Source organism: Rattus rattus, chromosome 6 (genome assembly GCF_011064425.1).
Source record: "Rattus rattus isolate New Zealand chromosome 6, Rrattus_CSIRO_v1, whole genome shotgun sequence".
NCBI lineage: Eukaryota > Metazoa > Chordata > Mammalia > Rodentia > Muridae > Rattus > Rattus rattus.
Genome location: NC_046159.1, coordinates 58,366,552 through 58,390,419, shown reverse-complemented (window position 1 = coordinate 58,390,419; position 23,868 = coordinate 58,366,552). Strand labels below are relative to the sequence as shown.

Sequence of the window (23,868 nt, the reverse complement as noted above, 5' to 3'; positions counted from 1 at the left end):
AAGGTGGTGAATCAACAGAACTTGGTTTCCAGCTCGCTCCTCACCTAGCCACACCCCCACCTGTGGGGAGGAAACCCCATGGCGTCGCGTCACGTCGGGGGCGGGGCGGGATTACCGAGGGGCGGGGCTGGTGTCCTTTAGGCCGACGCTTGAGCGGGGAGAGTGGACTGGACTATCTGGTGGTGAGGAGACGCGGACGCCTAGGGGACCGGCCAGCCGAGGGGCATGGGGAGGGCCTCGCCGAGAGGACGCGGGCGGGCGGGCGGACGGGCGGAGAAGGGGGCCTCGCTAAGGGGACCCGGGCCGACGGAGGATCCGACTTCCCTGAGGGGGAAGGGAGCGGGCGGAAGAGAGGACCCAGGGGAGGGGGACGCAGGCGGGCGGGCTGAGGAGAGGGCCCCGCCGAGGGGGACGCGGACAGGCGGGCTGAGGAGAGGGACGCGGCGGGCAGAGGACCGCCCACGTTCTTAGCGGGAGACTCCGCGCCGACCAGGCCCCGCCCCGGAGCAGAGCACGTCCACGCAGGGCAGTAGTGCGGTCTCCGCGATCCTCGAGTGTCGCTGGTGTGAACGCAGAGAGCTCTCACCTTTCTCTGCTGAGTCCACCGAAGCCAACCTCGGAGGACCGGCCTTCTCGCCTAACGCCTGATGAAGGCCTGCCTCTGGACTGTGGGCCCCGCAGTGGCCAGGACCCAATGGAGCCTCCGTGGAAGATGAGGCTTCGCAGGGAGGATGCTGTGACCTAGGCGGTAAAACCTTACGGTTTTGTGACTTTTTGTAGGTCTGAGAGGCATTGCTGAAGTATGTGCGGGCGAACGTCCTGTCACTTGCCTAGAGATGCTCTCACTAGAGCCTGTGCCTATCTGGATCGGCAGGGCAGGCGTCAGCTCCCGCAGTGGAGGGACCCTGATAAGTACTGCCCCTCCTACAACAAGAGCCCTCAGTCTAGCAGCCCAGTGCTTCTCTCCAGACTGCACTTTGAAAAGGTAAGGAGTGTGGCAGCATCCTATGAGCTTCTGGCCCAGCATGTAATGGCATCGACTCCTGATTCCTGTGATGTCTGCCCAGCCTCCGAAATGACCTTGAAAGCAGCCCTTACAGATACATTAAGGCCCTAGTCACCCTGGGCCTCAGCAAGGAATGAGTCCATATTCTTCAGGGTCAATTAAACTGTTTCAACGCATGCCCAAGCTATGTGAACCTCATATTTGAATACATTTAAAAATATTTTGAGATAGAATCTTAACTATGAATGTAACCCTAGCTGTCCTGGAACTCACCATATAGGCCAAGCTGACCTCAAATTTGCAGCAAACCTGCCTCTGTCTCCAAAATTCTGTGTCACAGGTGTGTATGCTCTTGACAAGCTTGAATCTTTTTTTAAAGATAACTTTCAAATATTACTGACATGTCAGTGTCATTCTCATATATAGATATATATATGAGAATATATATATCTATATATGAGAATATATATATATATATATATATATATATATATATATATATATATATATGACACAAAAACCCAAGTGGGGTGGCACACACCTTTAATCCTAGCCAGGGGAAGGCAGATCTCTGAGTTGGAGGCCAGTCAAGGCTGTATAGTAAAACTGTGTCTCAAAAAACAAAACAGAACAAAAACTGATTGTGGAGCTTGCAGCATGGCTCCCTGGGGAAGAACACTTCCTGCAAAGTAGGAGAGAACCAGCTCCTGCAAGTTGTCCTCAGATTCCACACCCACTCTGTGTCATGCACGCAAGATAGTGGACACAAACACAGAATAAATGTAAAGAAAAATTAGTGTGATTGGAGCTGGTGACAATACTCAGAGATATAGAACATATTTCATATGCTCACAGTCTTGGGTTCAGTCCTAGCACACAAAATATTTTTTACTTTTTTTGTAAAAATTTAAACAATTTATATGTATACTAACGTTTTACCTGCATGTATGGATGTATGTATGTGTACCAGGTAGGTATATGCCTGGTACCCTTGGAAGTCAGAGCTTCAGATCCTCTAGAACTGAAGTTACCAAAGGTATCATGTGAGTGCTTGGAATTGAACCCAGGTCCTCTGCAAGCGCAAAAAGTATCCATAACAGACCATGGTCCCTATTTCAGTGGGTGGATCTTGGGGAGTGGGAATGGGAAAGTGGAGTCCCTAGCAAGCATAGCCCTCCTTTGGGTCATTTGGGTTTGCCCATGTAGTGTTTGACTGCACATCGGTAATATGATTTGTTTAGATTGCTAGGGTTTCTTAATTCGGTAAATATTTGATACTTTATTTTTTTTCAAACCTACAAATTCTAACACAAAATTAGGAACATTTCAGTGGTTCAACTGCCAGCATGTAAGTATAGCAATATTTGTATTTGAAACCGCTGATTTGCAAAGTACTTCCTCTTTTTCCCCCCCATCTACCACAGTGCCACCAGCTGTTCTATTGTAAAGTCAGACCCCGTGGAGGAAAAGATGACTCGTACTGAGCAATACTTTCAGTATCCCGGCTTCCCAGCCACTTCGTATGCATTGTCCTTGAGTTTGGGGACGCTTCGTGCAGGGATGAAAACACTCAAAAGTGACCAGTAGTAAGAACAGGATTTCTCAACCAAGATGTCACTGAAGTTTAAAAATATTTTCTATTTCTCTTTATGCGCGTAGGTGTTTTGCCTGAATGAATGTCTCTGCACCGCATGTACACATGTACAGTGTCTGTAGATGCCAAAGAAGGCACCATTGAGGTGCTTCCCCCACAACCTTACCTGCCTATAGCTTGCCTGGGAGGGCTGGGGTTTCGTGAGCTCTCTTCTGCCTGTGGTGGGACGATGAATGTTGATGTGCCCATTCTTGAGTAGATCTTGTACACTTTGCCCAGCTTAGTCCTTCCACTTTTATATCCTTTTATTTAATTGTTGACAATGTCATTCATGGATCTAATGTACTGTGATCAATCTAACAACACCCATTACTTCGCAGCCCCGTCTGCTGCTCTCTTCAACTTCTACTACTTTCTTCCCTTTTCCAATGGTTACCTTTTTTTAATTCTCTCTTCCATGATGCTCCCTGTGCCTTACAGGGATGATATAGGTGTCCATTTGGAGCTGAACACTTCTTCTCATTCTTCTCAGTACTTTGACCAGCTGTGAGTCTCTGCAGTAATCTTTACCCTCTACATTCAGGAACTTCTCTGACCAGGGCAGAGAGCAGCACTGAACTCTGGGTATACTTGTAAATATTTAGCTTGACACCATATCCATTTATCAGAAAAGACGACTAATAGTATCATTCCTTGGGCCTATGACCTACTTTAGACAGTAAATCAGGTTAGTCTGAAATTCACAATACACCTGTATCATCTCCCAAGTATTGGGATTATGAATGTTTTCTACCCACTACTCTTGGTCGGCATCCTTACCCCTCCCCTTTTTTTGAGGCAGGCTGGCCTTGAATTCACAGAGACCCACCCACCTCATAGATGCTAGGATTAAAATTAAAAGCATATACTACCATGCCCAGCTAACTTTTTCCCTCTTAATAACCTTGTATTCTTTGTATATAGTAATTATGGTCTTCCTGCTGTATCTGAGCCTGTTTAATTATATTTTTGTGTCTCGTTCAGCCTTTCTTATTTTTAAATTTATATGTGTGCTCATGCACCTGTTTGGGTGTATGCCAGTGGGAACAGTTAGGTTGTAGCTAACAACATAGGTTCTAAGAACCTAACTCAGGTCCTCTACAAAAACACTAAGTGTTCCTAAACATTATGTCTCTATGTAGTCTATGCTTGCCTGGACTTTCTATGTAGCCCAAACTGGCCTTAAAGTAGCAGGAATCCACCTGCCTCAGCCTTTTGAGTGCTAGGATTACAAGTGTATACCACCAATCCAGGTGCTAAACTTTAATCTTTTTTCTCTGGCAGGATGCAGATTCATCAGATCGGATAATTTTTCCCATGCGATGGGGCTTAGTCCCATCTTGGTTCAAAGAAAGTGATCCTTCCAAGCTGCAGTTCAACACTTCCAACTGCCGTAGTGATACCATAATGGAGAAGCAGTCGTTCAAGGTAGGTAGCATGTTAGGATACCTGAGAAACATATTCCAAAGCATATTTCATTCCAGTTTGTTATTTTTGTTTTGTTTTCTCAAGACAGGGTTTCTCTGTGTAGCCCAGGCTGTCCTCAAACTGAGAGATCTGTCTGCCTGTACCTCCCAAATGCTGGGATTACAGGTGTGTACTACCACCCGGCCAGGATAGTCCCAGTTGTTAATATTGGGTCCTGTTCTGTTTATTGCTGTGTTCTAGACTAGCAATGGGCAAACTTATTGGTTATGGTGATTTGAATGAGAATGGCTCCTGTAGGCTCATAATACTTGGTCCCCAGTTGGTGAAACTGTGTGAGAAGGATTAGGAAGTGTGGCATTGTTGGAGGAAGTGTGTTGCTGTGGAGATGGCTTTCAAAACCCATGATACTCCTAGTTCCCTCTCTCATTCTCTCTGATTGGCGATTCTGCCTCAAAATATACCAATCTCACAGCTACTACTCTATCACCCTGCCTGCCTACCTGCTGCCATGCTCCCCACCGTGATGGTTTAAGACTCACCCTCTGAAACTGTAAGCTCCAATAACACTCTTCAAGTCGCTTGGGCCATGATGCCTTATCACAGTAATTGGAACGTAACAGAGACAGGTTTTTTTTTTTTTTTGGAGCTGGGGACCGAACCCAGGGCCTTGCGCTTCCTAGGCAAGCACTCTACCACTGAGCTAAATCCCCAACCCCAGAGACAGTTTTTAAAAGAAAACAGTTAGCCCAGTGTGGTAGCACACACTTTTAATCCCAGCACTTGGGAGGCCAAGGCCAACAGATCTATGAGTTCAAAGTCAACTTGGTCTACAGAATGAGTTCCAGACCAAGCAGAGATATTCAGTGAGACCTCGATCTCAAGATGGAGGGAGCAGACAGTTTTCTAGGTAAAGTGCCTGCTGCCAAGGCTAATGCCTGACACTGACCCCAGGACACATTCGTGGTAGAAGGAGAGCTCCAGCTCCTACTGCAGGTTGTCTTGCCCGCAGCGGCGCGATCAAATACTTCCCCCCCAAACGTAAATAAATAACAAAACTTTAAAGGCGAAAAAATTACCTCTCATATACTGTGGACTGACTGTGCTGCTCAGTGAGGCAGTTTTTACTGGGAATGTTTGCAGTTCTTACCTGGCAAAGGATAGATGTCTGTGGCAGTTGTGCTGGTTAGTTTTTTGTCAAGTTGACACAGGCTGGGATCAGCTGGAAAGAAGGTACCTTAGTTGAGGAAAAACTCCCATCAGATTAGCCTGTGGGTTTGTGTATAGGGCATTTTCTTGATCAATGATTGGAAAGAGGACCCAGGTTGCTGGTCCTCGGTCAGTGGGTACCACCCCTAGACAGGTGGTCCTGGGTTACATGGAAACAGAGCAAAACTGAGCAAGCCATGTAAAGAGGCCAGTGAAGAACATGGCCTCTGTTTCCATTCTTGTTGCTGCTGCTGTTGAGGCAGGATCTGTAACGTGGCTTTCTAGGCCTGCCAGCTCCCACATAATGACATGGAGCCTTTTATATTACTTATGAACGCTTTAGGCCTTAGCTTGTTCCCGTTCCTAACTAGCTCTTATAATCTAATTCGCCCCTTTATTTTAATCTATGTTCTGCCACATGCCTTGATATCTCTACTCAGTTTCATACTGAATCTTGCTGACAGATCTGTCTCTCTCTGACAAATCTACCACCTCAGACTCTTCCAGAGTCCTACCTCTCCTGGAAGTCCCACCTATTCTTTCCTGCCTCGCTATAGGCTGTTCAGCAGTTTATTATAACAATCAGGAAGTAATGGAGAAGACATTTATAAAACACTAGCAGGCGAGGTTGGGGATTCAGCTCAGTGGTAGAGCGCTTGCCTAGCAAGCGCAAGGCCCTGGGTTTGGTCCTCAGCTCCAGAAAAAAAAAAACAAAAAACAAAACACTAGCAGGCAACCTTTACACACAGTACAAGAAGACCACCCCAACAAGGATCTCTATGTAGTCTTGGTTGTTCTGGAACTCGTTCTGTAAACCAGACTCCGAGAGTCTCAAACCCACAGAGATCCACCTGCCTCTGCCTCCTGAGAGCTGGAATTAAAGTCTACCACACTGGTCTCATCTACTTTAATTCTTGCCTTGAGTTTCTGTTCTGACTTCCCTTCATGATAAGTTATTAACAGAGATAAAACTCTTTTCTCCCATGTTGCTTTTGGTCTTGGTATTTTCCTATAGCAACAGAAAGCAAACTAAGATGGCTTCTTTATGCATGGCTGATACTATAGCTGGTATGGCTAGAACTAGAAGCCTATGTTCCTAGCATGAGTGTATGTTAGCCAAACTTCTGATGTGGCACCTCATTTACTGCAGTGCTCATGATCCAGAACAGAAACTACATGAGTTCTGTGACCTTGTCTTGTCAGTCATACAGCATTGCTTATGCTGCGTTCTATTCAGAGCCAGCCTAATTAAGTCTGGGAAAGGATAGGACGGTGTGTGAGATAATGTGTGGTCCCCTTGGAGCAAACTGGAGACTAGCTGTTGTTGGCAAACTTTAACCGGGGAGATGCAATACACATCTATTTACCCCTAAAGGAAAGGCCAATGTGGTGAACCAGAGAGTTTTTACTGGGTTTACTAAGAGGAGTATGGGTATGGGTTCACTTACAGAGCAGGGATGACTTAAAAAGCAACTTCATCACTGAAGTTCTCTCCAGCACTCAGAGGATGCCACTCAGTTTTCTTCCCTAGGAGAGCAGTTGTTCACGCCTTTAAAGCTGGGGCAGGGCCTTCTAGAACCTTCTACTTCTCAGGCATGTTTTAATTACCTCCTGAGTTCCCCCTTCTTTCCTAGAGAAAACTGTCGCATAACACTATCTGCCACCAGTGGGAAAGTACTTTTGGCCTCTTTGTATGTTATTTGATTTTCAACATCTGTTTAGTTGAGTGGTGACTTTATAAAGAAAAGTGATGTGGGGTTGGGGATTTAGCTCAGGTGGTAGCGCTTGCCTAGCGCAAGGCCCTGGGTTGGTCCCCAGCTCGAAAAAAAAAGAAAAAAAAAAAAAAAAAAAAAAAAAAAGAAAAGAAAAAGTGATGTGGTGGTCTACTGGATGGCTCAGTAGGTAAAGGTTCTTGCATCAAACATGAAGATCGGAGTTTGATCCCTGGGACCCACATGGTGGAAGTAGAAAAGTGACTCCCAAAATTGCCCTTTTACTACAAACATGTACTGTCCCACATAGAAATAATTTAAAAAGCTAGGCAGCAGTGACAAATGCCTTTAATCCCAGCACTTGGGAAACAGGTGCAGCTCTGAATTCGAGGCCAGCCTGATCTACAGCCGAGATCCAGGTCAGCCAGGGCTACACAGAGAAACCCTGTCTCGAAAATGTCTAAAGCCAGGTATAATGGTGCATGTCTTTAATCCCAGCATTGGGGAGGCAGATGTGGGCAGATCTCTGTGAGTTCAAGGCCAACCTGGCCTACAGACCTTGTCTTTTTAAATGAAAAAAAAAAAATGTCTTAAGATATTTGAAGAAAAATGAACTCCTGGGTAGCTCAATGGTAAAATGCTTCCCTGAGATCAGTTCTCATCCGGCACTTTAAAAAAGATAAAGGTGAACTTCTCCAGGGCCACATACACGTCTGAATGTTTTGGTGTCTGTCTCTGTCTCTGTCTGTCTGTCTGTCTCTGTCTCTGTCTGTCTCTGTCTCTCTGTCTCTCTCTCTCTCTCTCTCTCTCTAGGCAAGCCCTCTGCCAGCACAGTACAGTGCTGAACACGAGAGTCACTATAACCATATCTTTATTCTCTCTCAGGCTCCACTGGGGAAAGGACGGCGGTGTGTTGTCTTAGCAGATGGATTCTACGAGTGGCAGCGATGTCAGGGAACAAACCAGAGGCAGCCGTACTTCATCTATTTTCCTCAAACCAAAACAGAGAAGGTATGGCAGTTGTGTATACAGTATGTTTGGAAAAGACAGAGAAACAAATCAAGGTCATATAGCAATATTTCTGTAGACATTATAGGATACATATAATGTCAATTCTACTTATTGATGTATAATCTAGAGTATGTTAAGCATACTCTCTGCTGTTAATACAACAGAACTGCTTAATGTCACATTTCCCAGAAGTATCTCATCATTAATACAGATCTACAATTTATTTTTGAGATTATAATATGATTGCAACGTTTCTCCCTTTCTTCCCTCTAAACTCTCCCATATATCCCTTCATGCCCATGGCCTCTTCCTAAGTGTAACCTGCTCAGTCTGTATACTTCTGCTTATATGTATGTTTTCAGTGCTGACCACCTGGCACCGGACACAAGCTGGCGTGCTCTTCCCTGGGAAGGTTATTTCTCCCACTGCTGGTATTCCTCAGTTGCTGCAGTGGTTTTGCAGGGTTGAGGCCTTGTGGGCCTTTCCCCCATCTACTTTGGCATGTCCATTGGTGTCCTTGTTCAGGTCACATTTGGGCATTCATGATGGTTATGAATTTAGCTTCTGATATTATTAGGAAGTACAATCTCACACAAACTCCCTGATGCTCTTACAGCCTTCCTACCCTCTTTCTCAGTGTTCTCTGAGCCTCAGGTGCTGGAGTGGTTTATAGATAGAGCCATTGAGATGGGCTCCACAACTCTTTGTTTTAATTGGCTGTGGCTTTCTGTAATGGTCTCTGTTGCAAAGAGAAGTTTCTTTGATGAGGGGTGAGGATGACACTTGTCTGTGCTATGCAGACAAATGCTTAGATTGTCGTTAAGGACTATGCTGGTTTAGTAAAGTAGCGGGTGCAGTGGTAGATCCTCCTGCACTTCACAAGCACTGAGTGGCTGGCTTTAGTAATTAGTAAGCATTCCAGTAGCACGCACGGCTTCCCTCTTATCGAGTGGATCTTGAGTCCAATTAGTTATCACCATGAGATGTGAGCCACTACTGATTATAATAACTAGGTAGACTGTTGGTTGTCCCCCTCCTTTGGAAACTTGCGTAATATGTTTGGTCCCATAAAAGCTAACCCTAAGAGAATGGGCATTTGAGTCTGTTCCAATTTAGGGATATTTGAGTCTTTTTTCTGAAGTGCATGGTGTCTTCAGCAATAGAGGATTTACTTTCTACCTTTGTCTCATTTCGTGACTCTGCCTGGACTGGAATTCAGTATGATGACCAGGCTTGCCTCAAACTCACAGAGATCTACTCACCTCTAGCTCTTAAGTGCTGGGGTTAATGTATGTACCAGCTAGACATGGTAGTGAATACCTTTAATCCCAGCACTTGGGAGGCAGAGAAGGGCAAATCTCAGCTGAAGGCCAGTCTGGCTTACAGAGCAAGTCCCAGGACAGCTGATGCCATACAAAGAAATGCTGTCGTGAAAAAGAAAATACAAACACACCAACCCAAGAAGTCATGTATCATCATGTCAGGCCAGTTGCTTTGTTTTAAAACCACCAAGTTTCCACCTCTTGTTGGACCGATGCTGCTGTGAACACCCACATGTGGAGAGGGCTTTGGGTGGGTGTATAATTACCACAATTGCTAAATCACATGGTAATTCTCTATATTTAATATTTCTCTCATTGAGCTTGCATTCTAAGATACACAATATGATAGCTCACATCTTAACATTAGAAAGTTGAAAAAAGACATGTTAACATTATGTTCTCTTCTTAGTTAGATTTAGTAGTTTGCAACAGCTAAAATCTGTTTTACTAGGTAAATTCTAGAAGGCAAAAAAGGGCTAAAAAGCAAGAATGGGAGAGTGCTGTTGGGTTCTAAGATAGTGAGTGTTGATTGTTTACTTTTTTTTGGAGTAGGGTTTCCTTCTGTAGTTCTGGTTATCATGGAATTCAGTATGGAGACGACCAGGCTGGGCTGGTCATGAACTCGCAGAGATTCAGCTGCCTCTGCCTCCTCTTCCTCAGCCTCAGTGCTGGGATTGAAGGTGTTGGCCAGCACGCCTAGCAAGATAGTGTTAGCAGGTCAAAATGGAAGGTTGGTCTTAGGGAGAGATTAGGATGCCCAATCCCTGGTAGATGGCTTTGTTTGTTTAGTATAAACAAAGCTTTAACTATTTACTCCCTAGATATTTAGCCAGTTATTTCAAAACTAAATTGAACTGAGTGCTTTCTCTTTCTTTCCTTCAAGTTTTTCTCTGCCACCAGCCGTACTATTTTTCTTTTTTCTTTGATTGGGTTTTTTTAATTAAGCCTCTTTATTTATCTAGTCACTGATAAGCTTGGGTTTTTCTTTGTGGGTGTATAATACCCCTATGTGTGCACATCTACTTGGGGTTCTTCAGTGGTGGCAAACTATCAAGCTATGAAAGGTAGAGCCATCTTCAGTCTTAGCATCCAGTCAGTTCCTTAGCCACATGTTGTTCCTCTTCCAAGGAAAGAAAGAAAGCTCCTCTATATCAAATAAGCCTCTACCGCTGGAGACCTGAGATGCCGTTACACAGCTCCCCCTTGGCAGACAGGTCACCTCCTCCAAAGCTACGTCCTGCTCTCTTCCTCTTTTGTGTGTGTGTGTGTGTGTGTGTGTGTGTGTGTGTGTGTGTGAGACAGGGTTTCTCTCTGGAGCCCTGGCTGTCCTGAAACTTTTTCTACAGACCAAGGTGGCCTCGAACTCAGAGATCCCGTGCCACTGTCTCCCAAGTGCTGGGATTAAAGGTGTGCTTCACCACTGCCCAGCAATTCTTGCTCTCTTAAGGGGCCACTAATGCAAGGTTTGCTCTGGCATCCAGGTACACATGGCCATGTGTGCTCATGCAGGAGGAGGCCGGAGTTCGATGTTGCATGTCTTCCCAGTTGTCCTTCCCCTTATTTTTTTGAGACAGGGTCTCTTGTTGAACTGGAAGCTCACTGATTTGCCATGGTCAGCTGTCTAGCAAGCTCCCGAATGGTAGCAGGCACAGGCCACCATGTCCAACTCTTTATGTGGGTACTGGGTATGAGAACTCAGGTCTTCATGCTTGTGTGGGAAGTGCTTTACTGACTTGAACCATCTCCATAGCTGCTTTTGAATTGATGGGCCTTTTAGTTTTTTGGGGGGGGTTGTTCTGTTTTTTAAGACAGGATCTCTCTATTATATAGCCCTTGCTGTCCTGGAACTCCTATATAGACCCAGCTGGCCTCAAACAGAGATCTGCCTACCTTGTCTCCTCAGTGCTGGAATTAAAAACATATGCCACTAAACCCAGCTTGAAATCTGGTTTTATATTTCTGAAAAAAGCATTTACCTATGGACTATAGATATGTTCGATTATTTGATATTGTCCCATGGTTCATAAATGATCTCTCTTGAATTTTTTTCTCTTCTCTGTGTTTCAGTTTGGATAATGTTCATCGTTTAAAGAGGAGGGTTTTTGGGTTTTTTTTAAGATTTATTTATTCTATATGTGCTACTACACTTGCACTGTCTTCAGACACACCAGAAAAGTGCATCGGATTCCATTACAGATGGTTGTGAGCCACCATGTGGATGCTGGGAATTGAACTCAGGACCTCTGGAAGAGCAGTCAGTGCGCTTAACTGCTGAGCCATCTCTCCAGCCCTAAAGAGTAGTTTTTAACTAAGCCATCTGGGAAATGAAATCATGTCTTCAGTCTGGTTCTGATTTTTCTTGGCAGTAGAATCTTTATTTTTTTTCCTTTTTTTTCTTTCTTTTTGTTTGGGGTGTGTGTGTGTGTGTGAGAGAGAGAGAGAGATAGTGTGAGTGTGAGAGTGTGAGAGTGTGTTTCTTAACAGTTTTGGTTGTTAGACACAATATGTAGGGAAGAGACCAAAATAATAATTTCTGGGAATTTTTCTATTATGCTTTTAAATATGAGATCATTCACTCTCACAGGAATGGGAGTTTGCTGTTTTCAGCTTTGTTTTTTTTTTTTTTTTTTTTTTTTAGATCTATTTATTATATATAAGTACACTGTGGCTGTCTTCAGACACACCAGAAAAGGGGATCGGATTCCATTTCTGATGGTTGTGAGCCACCATGTGGTTGCGGGGATTTGAACTCAGGACCTCTGGAAGAACAATCAGTGCTCTTAACTGCTGAGCCATCTCTCCAGCCCCCGTTTTTTGTTTTTTTTTACACAGGCTTTTTTTCCCCTCTAGTATCTCCTTGTACTTTAGGTGAGCAATGACATACCGGAGGGTTTCCTAGTCACTAGGCTCGCTTTGAACCTTCCTGAGCTGATTTCAGAGTTGAAAGTCAAGTGAAGGCATTAAATTCTGAAAGTATTAAGAAGCCAGCATCTGCTGCTTCAGTGGACATTTGCCATGAAGCCTCTAATCAGCCTGCTGTTTCCAGTCAGGTGAGAACAATGCTTCAGACAGCCTTGACAACAAGGAAGAGGTCTGGGACAACTGGAGGCTGCTGACAATGGCAGGGATCTTTGACTGTTGGGAACCCCCAAAGGGAGAGCGCCTGTATTCCTACAGCATCATCACTGTGGATTCCTGCAGAGGTCTGAGTGACATCCACAGCAGGCAAGTCACTGCTTTTTCCTGGGGAGAGTTTGCTCTGATTTTAGAAGGTAGGAAACTAACTTATGCAAATTATAACCAGTTTTCCCGAAACATGATGTACATTCCCCAAAAGGTTACCAACATGCTTGCAAAATTATACAGTGAAATCCTTATGGAATAATTTTGATTTCCGAGACTTTAAAACTATTTTTAGGGACTGGTGGTATAGCTCATGGTTGAATGTGTCCCTTGCATGACTATGGACTTACTAGGCCAGTGATTTATCACTGAGATTTACTCCCAACTCATTGGCTCAGTGGATAAGAGCTCTTGCTGCTCTTCCAAAGGACCAGGTTTGATTTCTCGGTAGCTCACAACTGTCTATACTTGTATTTCCTGGCAATCCACTCTCCTTTGGCTGCTACAGACACCTGCAGCCATGTGGATATTCCCACATGCACACACACACACACACACACACTCACACACACATAACTATAACTACAAATAAGAGAAATAAATCTTACAAAACAAAGTACATTGATTTGTTTTGCCCTTTAGTATAAATGTTTGTATATTTGTAAAACAACCAGTAAAACTGCTTTGCTAAACAACCAGTAAAGTGTGAGTCTGGGCTATACAACTGGAAACTAAGGTCCTACTTTGCTTCCTATTGCTATGACAGACACCAAATAAAAGCCGAGATGGAGAGGGTCTGTTTAATATTCATCCTAACCTCAGTCCATCATGAAGGTGAGCCAGGGAAGGAGCTCAAGCAGAGGCTATGGAGACATACTGCTTACTGGTACGCTCAGAACTTTTCACATATAACCCATGGCCACCTGCTCAGGGGCAGTACTACCCACAGAGAGCTAGGCCTTTCCCATCAACCAGTAATCAAGAGAATGCCCCACAGATATGCCTACAGTCCAGTCTGGTTTTCTCAGTTTGCCTTTCATCTTCCCTATGGCTCTAGCTTGTGTCGACTGGACAAAAAAAATAACTAGCACAGGGGAAGTAAGGCTGAGAAGACAACACTGTCTGCCAGTTGTGGTGACACAGGCCTAAAATGTAACGCAACACTGGGAGGCAAAGGCAGGAAACCTCTCACAAGTTTAAGACCAACTAGTACTGCATAGCAAGACACCGTCTCAAGTAAGACACTGTCAGTGAAACATTAAAGAAAAACAGCATCTGGTGCTGGGCGTAAGTAGAACATTTTATCAACTGACTCGTCACTGTATCACTGCTACAACTCCTAGAGTGCCATATTCACCTGCATTTGTGGCTTTTTCGTACTGCAGAGAGCTTTGGGAAATGTAGCTGTATTGAAACCACCAAACCAGTCAATCCTAGCAGCAAAAGGAGCCGATTTCGTGGCATTGAAGTTTGTTACATTAAATAAATAAATTGTGCTTTCTCTTTGAGAAATTTATAGCATTTTGTGACATTGCTCAGATAAGGAGTTTTATTTTTGCAGCATTGTCACCAGTGAGGTTTACTTCATTCTGTTGTCTTGGAGATAATCATGTTCTTTTTATTTCAAAATGCTTAACATTTCTAGTTTCTCAATATTTAAACTAGTTTCATTTGTATTCACAATCTAGCATGTTTGAGCCAGGAAACCTAGATATGTTTGAGATGTTAGATGAGTTTTTTCTTTATATATATTATACATATTATATATTTTTTTAAAGCATATTTACATTTTTTAAATTTTTTGTGCATCAGTGTTTTGCTTTCATGTATGCCTGGGACTGGAGTTACAGACAGTTGTGAGCTTCCATATGAGTACTGGAAATTAAACTCAGGTCTTTTGGAAGAGTAGCCAGTGCTCAGAACTTCTGAGCCATCTCTTGTGTCCCTGAATATTTTCAACTATATAAAAATTAAGAAATGCAAAACAGTAGCAGAAGACAGCTTGAATATGTGTCAGCCAAGATAACTGTGGGTGTCTGAGGTGGGATATGTGCATGCTTCATATATTCCTGCAATATGTAGTCAGTTTTCTGTGTTTACCTGCTCTTCTTAGTTTTCTTTTTTGTATTTTTTTATTTTAATGTGTATATGAATTTTTTAAAGTCTCAAACACATTTTTATTAATTATACAGAAACCATTACAGTCAACAAATTTTTGTCAATAATAAATAAATGTGTGTATTTCTATAGTATAAAACTAAGCTTCAAGGCTTGACACACTTAGCATTTTCTGCATCTCTGATGTGGTAGTATTTTCCCTGCTAATGGTATGGTTATCAAGACACGTAGAGGTTGGTAAGAGATCAGGTGAGTAGATGGATAAGGCAGAACTTCTCAGCCTGTTTGTTTAGGCCCTGATTAAAAAGCAGTGGTTGTGGGCTGTTGTCATGGAGAAGCCTGTTTGCCAGTGCTGCCTTTTGGCTCTGTAGTTTCGGTGCATCTCAGCTGGCTGAGCACACCTCTCAGATGTAACTCTTTCTGTGATTCAGAAAGCCATGGTAGAGGTTGTAAGTAGCAAACACCAGACAGTAACCAGGACCTTTGTTAAAATGCAAATTTAGCTTTGGAAAGTGCTTTGGAGCTTCTCAGGCCAGCCATTGAGCTGGTCATAGCTGTCGTCATATACAGCCGACTTTTTGTTCCATGTGACAACCCAATCAAGAAGTGGTTGCTGGGGCTGGAGAGATGGCTCAGCGGTTAAGAGCACTGACTACTCTTCCAGAGGTCTTGAGTTCAATTCCCAGCAACCACATGGTGGCTCACAACCATCTATAAAGGGATCCGATGCCCTCTTCTGGTGTATCTGAAGACAGCTACAGTGTACTTACATATAATAAATGAATAAATCTTTAAAAAAAAAAAAAAAAGAAGTGGTTGCTGTGCATAATAAAAGGCAGGGACTGTTCAGAGAGATTTTTTTCCAGTTTTTAGTTATCTGATAGGACCTTCACTTACCAAACGTTTCTCCTTTTTACACTGTTTCAAATGCCCATTAGGATTAGCTTTGGCGATCAGTCATTGTTGACTTCTGATGGCTGACATTATGCTCATCTTCAAAGACCCTCTTGACCCATCTCTGCCTTCCTGGGTCAACACCTATTTAGTGTTGTCATTTGTCAGCACTGCTTCATTACTTTATTAAAATTATAAATTAATTATTTTAATAAAGCGATAAAGCCATAGACTAGAGCCATATCAGTGGTGGCAATATCACCAAATAGAATGTAAGGCCAGCCTCCAAGCAAATGTGTGATAAGTCTTTCCTTCTAAATTAGCAAGCTATATACTGTGTGAGCTTTGTGATAATCTGATACATTCATTCCCTGTTCTAATTTGGCTCAGGATAATCACCTGGCTTCCATTGTGGGTCATTTTTACTGTTGTCACAAGAAACATCTCAGATACACATTCTTGACATTGACATCTATGTTGTCCCCAGGAAGAACATCATTCAAAGCCTCAGGTGCATTTCAGTAGACTTTATACTTCAGTTGTGACATTGACTGTTAACAGCAAAGTTAACCACCAAGTCCGTCTCCACTTGGCCCACAACAACAGTCCAATGCCACCAAATTTAGAGACATAAAGGAGAGGCAAGTGGAAAGGCTGGACATTTGGACAAGTTGGCGATAGGGTACAGTACACAGCTGCTAGCAGTGTGGTCCACTGGTGCTGCTGTCTCCATGAGTGACCCGAGCGATGTGAGCACTTGGCCTCAGCATATTTTCACCATTCCAAACAAATTACCACAAATGCATAGCAGGTTCATGGCCAGTTTCCTTAAAAAGTGTTTTTATATTTTGTGGATATTGGTGTTTGGGGCTCATGCATGTCTATGTACCATGTGCATGCCTGTTGCCCACGAAGGCCAGAAAGATCATTGGATTCCCTGGAACTGGAGTTAAGCACAGTTGTAAGCCACAATTTGGATGCTAGGGATTGAACCCAAGTCCTTTGCAAGAGCAGTCAGTGCTTACTGTTGAGCATCTCCAGACTATCAGAGCCAATTTTCTTAACATGGATGATTTCCTTAACAGTTTCCTCATATCTCTTCTGGCTATAGGGTAGCTCCGGGGAATCCATTTTGTTGATACTTAGAATTAGCTGTTTTATAACTCGTGTTTAAGCAAAAGGTCTGCTCATGGTTCTGCCATCTGCATTCTTGGGGAAGACATCTTCAAATTGAGCCACACCCACAGCAGCCATCAGGACAGCATGGTCAGCCCCAGATATACCTGTAAAGACCCTGTGTCCTGGGGCATTGCTAATAGGCACATGACAATTCCCTGGTCTCCAAGTCACTGGGTGATACAGTAATGGTGCTGTTCTGGGTTTTCAATTTGTCCAAAACCCATAATCTTAATGTGGAAGGACTCATTCCCATCTCAGCAACTGCCTTCTTGAATTTTTTCTTCTTTTCTTTTTTTTAAATTTATTTATTTTATGTATGTGAGTACACTGTAGCTGTCCTCAGACACACCAGAAGAGGGCATCTGATCCCATTATGGATGGTTGTGAGCCACTATGTTGTTGCTGGGATTTGAACTCAGGACCTCTGGAAGAGCAGTCAGTGCTCATAACCTCTGAGCCATCGCTCCAACCCTTGAATTTTTTCAATGACTCTTTTGTCTTTCTCACTACATTTATAGATCAGATGGCCAGTAGAGGTGTCCCTGCTCAGTACCTCTTCAGTAGCAATGATGATCATTCCCTTGCCAGTTTTGTCTTCAGTTCAGTGCTGGTTTTCATAGCACAGTGTCAGAGAGTTAGAGTTCATGATAGTCAAACAAAGGCATGGTGGCAGGGACACTGAGAGGTCACATTTTAATCTGAAAGTAGGGGGCAGAGAAAGTACATATGAGCGTTTTGTTCCCTGCTGAAGTCAAAGGAGGTTGTCAAATCCCCTGGGACTGGAATTGCAGAGCCAATATGTGGGTATTGGGAATCAGAGCTGGGTTCTCAGTAAAGTCAATAACCAATGAACTAACTCTCCAGTCCGCCCTGTATTTCTTTCTTTTTATGGATATGGGATGGGGTGGAGGTTGAAATAAAGTCTCTTTTATAGTCCTGACTGTCTTATAGCTCACCATGTAGACAAGACTGGCCTCAATCTCACAGAGACCCACCTGCCTCTGCTTCCAAGTGGACATCACCATGCCTCTTTCCATCCAGTATTTCTTGCAGATAAGATTTTGCATAAGCAAATGTAAATCTGATACATCAGATGCACTGGGAACTGATTTGCCATTTTAAAGCAAGCACTAAGTTGAGCCAGATAGCTCAAGCTGTTACTCCTGCCATTAGAAAGGTAAAGCAGGGGGATCTTGAGTTCGAGTCCACCTTAGGCAACTTAACAAAACCTTGCATTAAGAAGAAAAATGAGCTAAGTATCGTGGCTCACACCTTTTATGCAAGCACTCTAGAGGCAGAGAAAGGTGGATTTCTTGAGTTTGAGGACAGTGAAGGTTTACAGAGCAAGCTCCAGGATGGCCAGGGCTACACAGAGTAATGACCCTTTCTCAAAAATTAAAAAAAGAAAAAGAAAAGAAAAGAAAAATGAAAAAAAAAAAGAAGGTGGGATGTAGCTCAGTGGGAAACTACTTGTTTAGCATGCAAAAATCCCTAGGTTTAATAACCTAATTCTATAAAAATAAATTTAAAAATGAGCTAGTCGTAGTGACATACCGGTAAGGTATGCTGAAGAGGCAACAACACAAGGCACACCTACACACAAATAAATAAATCAGTAGGGCTGGAGAGATGGCTCAGTGGTTGAGAAACTGATTGCTCTCCGAGGACTTAGGTTCAGTCTCCAGCACTCTGTATGTACTCCAGAGCACTCCAGTTCTCTGTATGTAACTAGTCCCTGGGGAATCCAACACTGGGTGAGCCTCCTAAGGCACACAGGATGTGCCCAGGTAGACATGCAGGAAAATACCCACACATGTGAAGTTCTAAAAATGTGTGTGTGTATATAGTGGAAAGAGTCACTGGCAGAAAAATGGTGCCTTTGCATTACACCTCCCAGTTACTGATTGCTCTGAGCACTCCAGGACGCAGTGCTACAGTGTTACTGGGGTCACCTGCATTAGCCTTGTCCTAAGCTGTATGTGTGCATGTACTTACATGTGGGAGATTAGTTCTGTTTTTTTTGCCAAATCTTAAACTAAATTTGTATATTTCATCTAATCTATGTTGTTTAAGGAAGTAATGTCTGTTATTTACAACTAAGATATAATACAGCACAAGAACTTTGAATGCATCCAGATTTGAGAGATTTTAAGGGTCTTTCGTTCTCTCTCAGTCACTCTTGTTTTTTGAGGCAAAGTCTCTCCACTGTGTAAATCCAGGCTGGCCTGAAACTTTTGGTAATCCTCCTGCCCCATTCTCCTGAGGACAGGGATTACATATATGTTGCTACCTTGACTTTTTTTTTTTTTCTTTCTTTCTTTTTTTTGGAGCTGGGGACCGAACCCAGGGCACTGAGCTAAATCCCCAACCCCTTGACTTTTTTTTAAGAGAAATGACTCACCTGGTGTAATAACACTCAGGGAGTAAAAGGAGAAGCAAAGAGAAATGACTCACCTAGTGTAATAACACTCAGGGAGTAAAAGGAGAGTGCAAGGCCAGATTAGGCTACAGCAAGAATTTGTCTAAAAATTAAAACAAAAGATTAGGTCTTGCTGTGTTGCCTCAATTAGCTTGAAATTCTAGGATCAAATAATCCACTCACCTCAGCATTCTGTGTAGCTGTGACTGCAGGCTCACTTCAGTGTCTGGCCAGCCCTTTCTTACTGGAGGTCTTCCACAGATGATGTGGGAAGGTAGTTGTTAACAGACTTTTCCAGGATCTGATTTCTTTTTTAACTCTAGTCCAGGGTACCCAGGGAAATTCACCAACTTTCTAGGGGGTGCGCTGGCACACACTGGATTCAGTCTTAGTGCCCTTGACTGCCTGTGCCATGAAATCGCACAGGTTAATGAGTGCCGACTCCAGTGCACTGTCAGATTGTTTCAGTAACTTGGGGCCACGTCCATGTGTGAAAGTGAGGACCAGCACTTTCTTTCCTTTCTCTACCCTCATCTATCTGTCCATCTGACCCCTGGCCAGGATGCCTGCCATACTGGATGGAGAAGAGGCGGTCTCCAAATGGCTTGACTTTGGTGAGGTCTCCACTCAGGAAGCTCTGAAGCTAATCCACCCCATAGATAACATCACCTTCCATCCAGTTTCTCAAGTGGTGAACAATTCCCGAAACAACACTCCTGAGTGTCTGGCTCCTGCTGACTTGCTGGTTAAGAAGGTAGGGACTGACTTGTCTATTCTGAGACCACTGTTGTTGAGAATATGCCCTTGTACCATCAGAACTTTAATGTTTGTTTCATGTGATCTGAATTTAGACAGGGTCTCACTATGCCTCCCTGGCTGTCCTAGAATTAGCTGTGTAAACCAGGCTGGCCTCAGATTCATAGAGCTCCATCTGCCATAGCCTCCTTATTGCTGGCATTAAAGGTATACATCACCATGCCTGGGTTTTGTTTTGTTTTTTTTTTTTTCTAAGATTTTTTTTTTAAGATTTATATATGAGTGCAACGGCTGCAAAATCTAGAAAAGGGGGGTTGGGGATTTAGCTCAGTGGTAGAGCGCTTGGCGCAAGGCCCTGGGTTCGGTCCCCAACTCCGGAAAAAAAAAAAAAATCTAGAAAAGGTCATCTGACCTCCTGGAGCTGGAGTTGCAGGTAGCAGGTGCCCAATATGTGTGCCTAGAAATAAACCTGGATCTTCTTCGAGAACAGCAAAGTGTTCATAACCACTGAGCCAACTCTCTAACACCCACAGCTAGATTTTTGTTTTGTTTTGTTTTGTTTTGAGACAGAGTCTCACTATGTGGCCTTGGCTGGACTAGAACATGCCAGGTAGCCTCAGAGATCTGCCTGCCTCTGCCACCCAAGTGCTGGGATTAAAGGCATATACCACCATGCCTGGGCAGAATTTTAATTCATTTTAAACTATCAAGAGCTCTCATACTCTTTGGAAGGTAAGCATAACAGTAATGTTCAGATCCTACTCTAACTTGACCCCTAACAGAAAACTCTTTCATAGTGATTGCTGGGCTGCGGTGCCACTCGGTGGTGGGTGCTTACCTGTCTACCATGTTAAGAGGCCCTGGGTTAAAGGATAAGAAGAGTTTCAGACAATTAAATGCTGGACCCTGTTCAAATATGTACAGTGAATATTCAATCAAAATTTGGCTTTCTGTGTCCTTAAGAATCTCTTTGATGGGGTTGGGGATTTAGCTCAGTGGTAGAGCGCTTACCTAGGAAGCGCAAGGCCCTGGGTTCGGTCCCCAGCTCCGAAAAAAAGAACAAAAAAAAAAAAAAAAAAGAATCTCTTTGATGGAGCCGGAGAGATGGCGCAGTGGTTAAGAGCACCGATTGCTCTTCCAGAGGTCCTAAATTCAAATCCCAGCAACCACATGGTGGCTCACAACCATCTGTAATGAGATCTGATGGCCTCTTCTGGTGTGTCTGAAGACAGCTGCAGTGTACTTATATGTAATAAATAAATAAATCTTAAAAAAAATCTCTTTGAGTCTAGGATCCAATATATAGAGTAAATGTGAGAACGTTTAAGTCTGTTTCCAGCTATGATTCTTTTTTTTTATTTTGTGTGTTCATATCTTTTTGTGTACAGTGCATGTGTATATACACGCTCATGTGCACATGTAGAGGTCAGAGGACAACCTCAGATACCATCTTCAGAACACTGAGTCCACTGGCCTGAAGCTTACCACTTAGGCTAGACTAACAGCTAGAGAGCCTTAGGGATCCTTGAATCCTCAGCTCTGGATTACAAGCGTGTGCCACCATGCCGAGCATATTGATGCAGATGCTAGGGACTGGACTCAGGTCCTCACTCTTGCTTTGCAAGTGTTTTACTGACTGAGCTGTCTTTCCACCACCCAAACATGATTTTTTGATGTACTATTTTTTACAAGTTGGAGGATCTCTAGTCCTCATTCTCTTCCAGAGCATTCTTGAAGTGCTCTGTAACTTCTCAGCGTTTAGCCAGGATCCAGGTGATTTGTTTTGAAAGAGCTTAAGTGGACAGATGCCTGCGGTGGGAAGGGAACCTCCACATCAGAAAACTGGCCCCGCTGACATACAGAAACAGCTCTCATCTCTCTGTGGCATGGAGGGACCGAGAGCAACATGCTCTGTGGTACAGGACACTCAGAATGCTGGAGCAGGTGTCAGGACTGGAGGAACAGCTGGCCTCCTACGTTTCCCCTGAAGGTTCTTGTTTTCCTTACTGATGGTCACCCTCATTGCTTCTCTTTTGTCTAATTTCTCTGAAATACTCTGTAATCCTGACACTGAATTTTTTTTCCTCTTAAAATCTCATTCTGGGGCCATCAAGAGAGCTCATCAGGTAAAGGCACTTGTCAAGCCTGAGCTCTGTCTGCAGAACCATATTTGATTCTCAATCCACTCCTGCAAGTTATCCTGCGGTCTCCATATGCAAACTACATACATAATAAATGTAAATGTAAAAAGTTTTAAATATAATTACATAATCTACTTTGAACTGGACAGCTATTCTTTTGTTTGTTTTTTAAGACGGGGTTTCTCTGTTGTATCTCTGGCTGTCTTAGAACTGGATTTGTAAAGTAGGCTAGCCTTGAACTCAGAGATCCACCTGCCTCTGACTCCTGAGTGCTGGGATTAATGCTACCACTACCCAGCGACAGTAATCTTTTACTATCATGGTCTATACTCTTCGATGTTCCCTCATAGAGAACTTCTCGTTTCAGGATTAGGTGTGGCACACAGGCAGCAGAGGGAGTAGTAACATACTAAGCGGGGGGACCCATTGACTGGTGGCATCCTCCCATCAGCCATTTAGTCACTGAATTTCCCAGAAGACACTTCATTCTCTGCATTTTTGGAAGACTCTCCAGCCCCACACTGACTCTTGTCCTCTGATCTTTAAGTGTTTCTCCTACCCTGGGCTCTCAAAGCCATCGTTTATTTGTCCCCTTAGTAACGCTGTGCTAGCATAGACTTGGAGTGTGCCTGGTACATGCTTCTTCCTTCAGATTGGTACTCCCTCTGAAAATCAAACCTGGATGCTATGAGAATATTCTCTCTTCTAGGAGCCCAAGGCAAGTGGCAGTAGTCAAAGGATGATGCAATGGCTGGCTACAAAGTCACCCAAAAAGGAAGTCCCTGACTCACCCAAAAAGGATGCATCAGGTCTACCCCAGTGGTCCAGCCAGTTTCTACAGAAGAGCCCATTGCCGACTAAAAGAGGTGCCAGCAGCAGCCTCCTAGATCGATGGCTGAAGCAGGAGAAGGAGGATGAGCCGGTGGCCAAGAGGCCTAACAGCTAGTGACACTCCTCCATACCAGGCCTCAGCCTGATACAGTATTACTGATGTCACCAGCTGCCCGGAATTGTATCCATTTACTTGGAAAGGTGGTGGTTCTGTCAGCTGACCTTTATGGACCTAGAAGAACAAGTCTACTGTGAGACAGCCTAGGAGGGCTAGCAACCATGGCTCCCTGTGGGCCCTGCTACCCCTGGCTCCTTGCTAGGAGCTTTCCTGTCCCTCCTGCTCCACAAAGGAGGCTCTTCGCAACCTCTGGGCTCTCCTTGAGAGTTAAGTTTTTTAAATGTATTTGTTCTAAATAAATTGCTTTTGATAAACCTTGGCTGGCAAGAGTTCTGGTCTTGCCCAGTTCTCCCTGATATGTTTTAAAGTGTTGATTTTACCACAAAAGAGTGGGCTACTTGTACCTTTAAACAGTTTGGTGGCTCTAGGCCCCTGTACTGCCTTCATGCTTAACACTTCAGAGTCCTCTGGGTTTGGTTTAAAACCAACCTGAGTGAAGTGGCGGCTGTACTCAAGTGAGTGATTTGGGGAAGAGTTGGGTACAGAGCTCTTCTAGACTCTTAGCACGGAGAGCGAAGGACCTAGGTGAGAAAGCCTGTAAAGCTGCAGCAACTCAGAGCGGTGGAGGAGTGGCGCCCACCTACCTCAGCCCTGAGTCAGAGCCCTTTGCTGTGGAGCCCCTTGCCTTTCCTTGGCACCAAATCCCTTCCTAATGAGTTGTTTGGGATGCTGTTTCCCTTGGCAGGGACTTTTTTCCACGTTTTCTCCTGTTAACAAAAAGTCAAAGTATTTGACCAGGTGCTGTTCGTTTAGTCATGTTAGTCCATTTTTAGCATAATTGCTGCGTGAGCGAGCGCAGGGGCAAGTATTTGTTGCATGCGATCCTGTGTACCTCCACACCAGCACACCATAAAATAAGTACGAGGGACAGGTGCTCCGAGGGCTGCCTCTGCTAAAAGGGCTGGTCGTCT

At 43.9% G+C, this 23,868-nt stretch overlaps 1 protein-coding gene across 1 annotated transcript; it reads left to right on the top strand.

Annotated features, from left to right (window-relative positions):
• Window positions 1–64: 64 nt before the first annotated feature.
• On the top strand, window positions 65–23,253 carry Hmces (5-hydroxymethylcytosine binding, ES cell specific). Its single transcript, XM_032906141.1, has 7 exons — window positions 65–182; window positions 781–985; window positions 3,924–4,067; window positions 7,871–7,996; window positions 12,365–12,543; window positions 19,613–19,805; window positions 22,658–23,253. Exons 2-7 carry the CDS (start codon window positions 803–805, stop codon window positions 22,892–22,894), a joined length of 1,062 nt encoding a protein of 353 aa, XP_032762032.1. The 5' UTR covers window positions 65–182; window positions 781–802; the 3' UTR covers window positions 22,895–23,253.
• The last annotated feature ends 615 nt before the right edge of the window (window positions 23,254–23,868 follow it).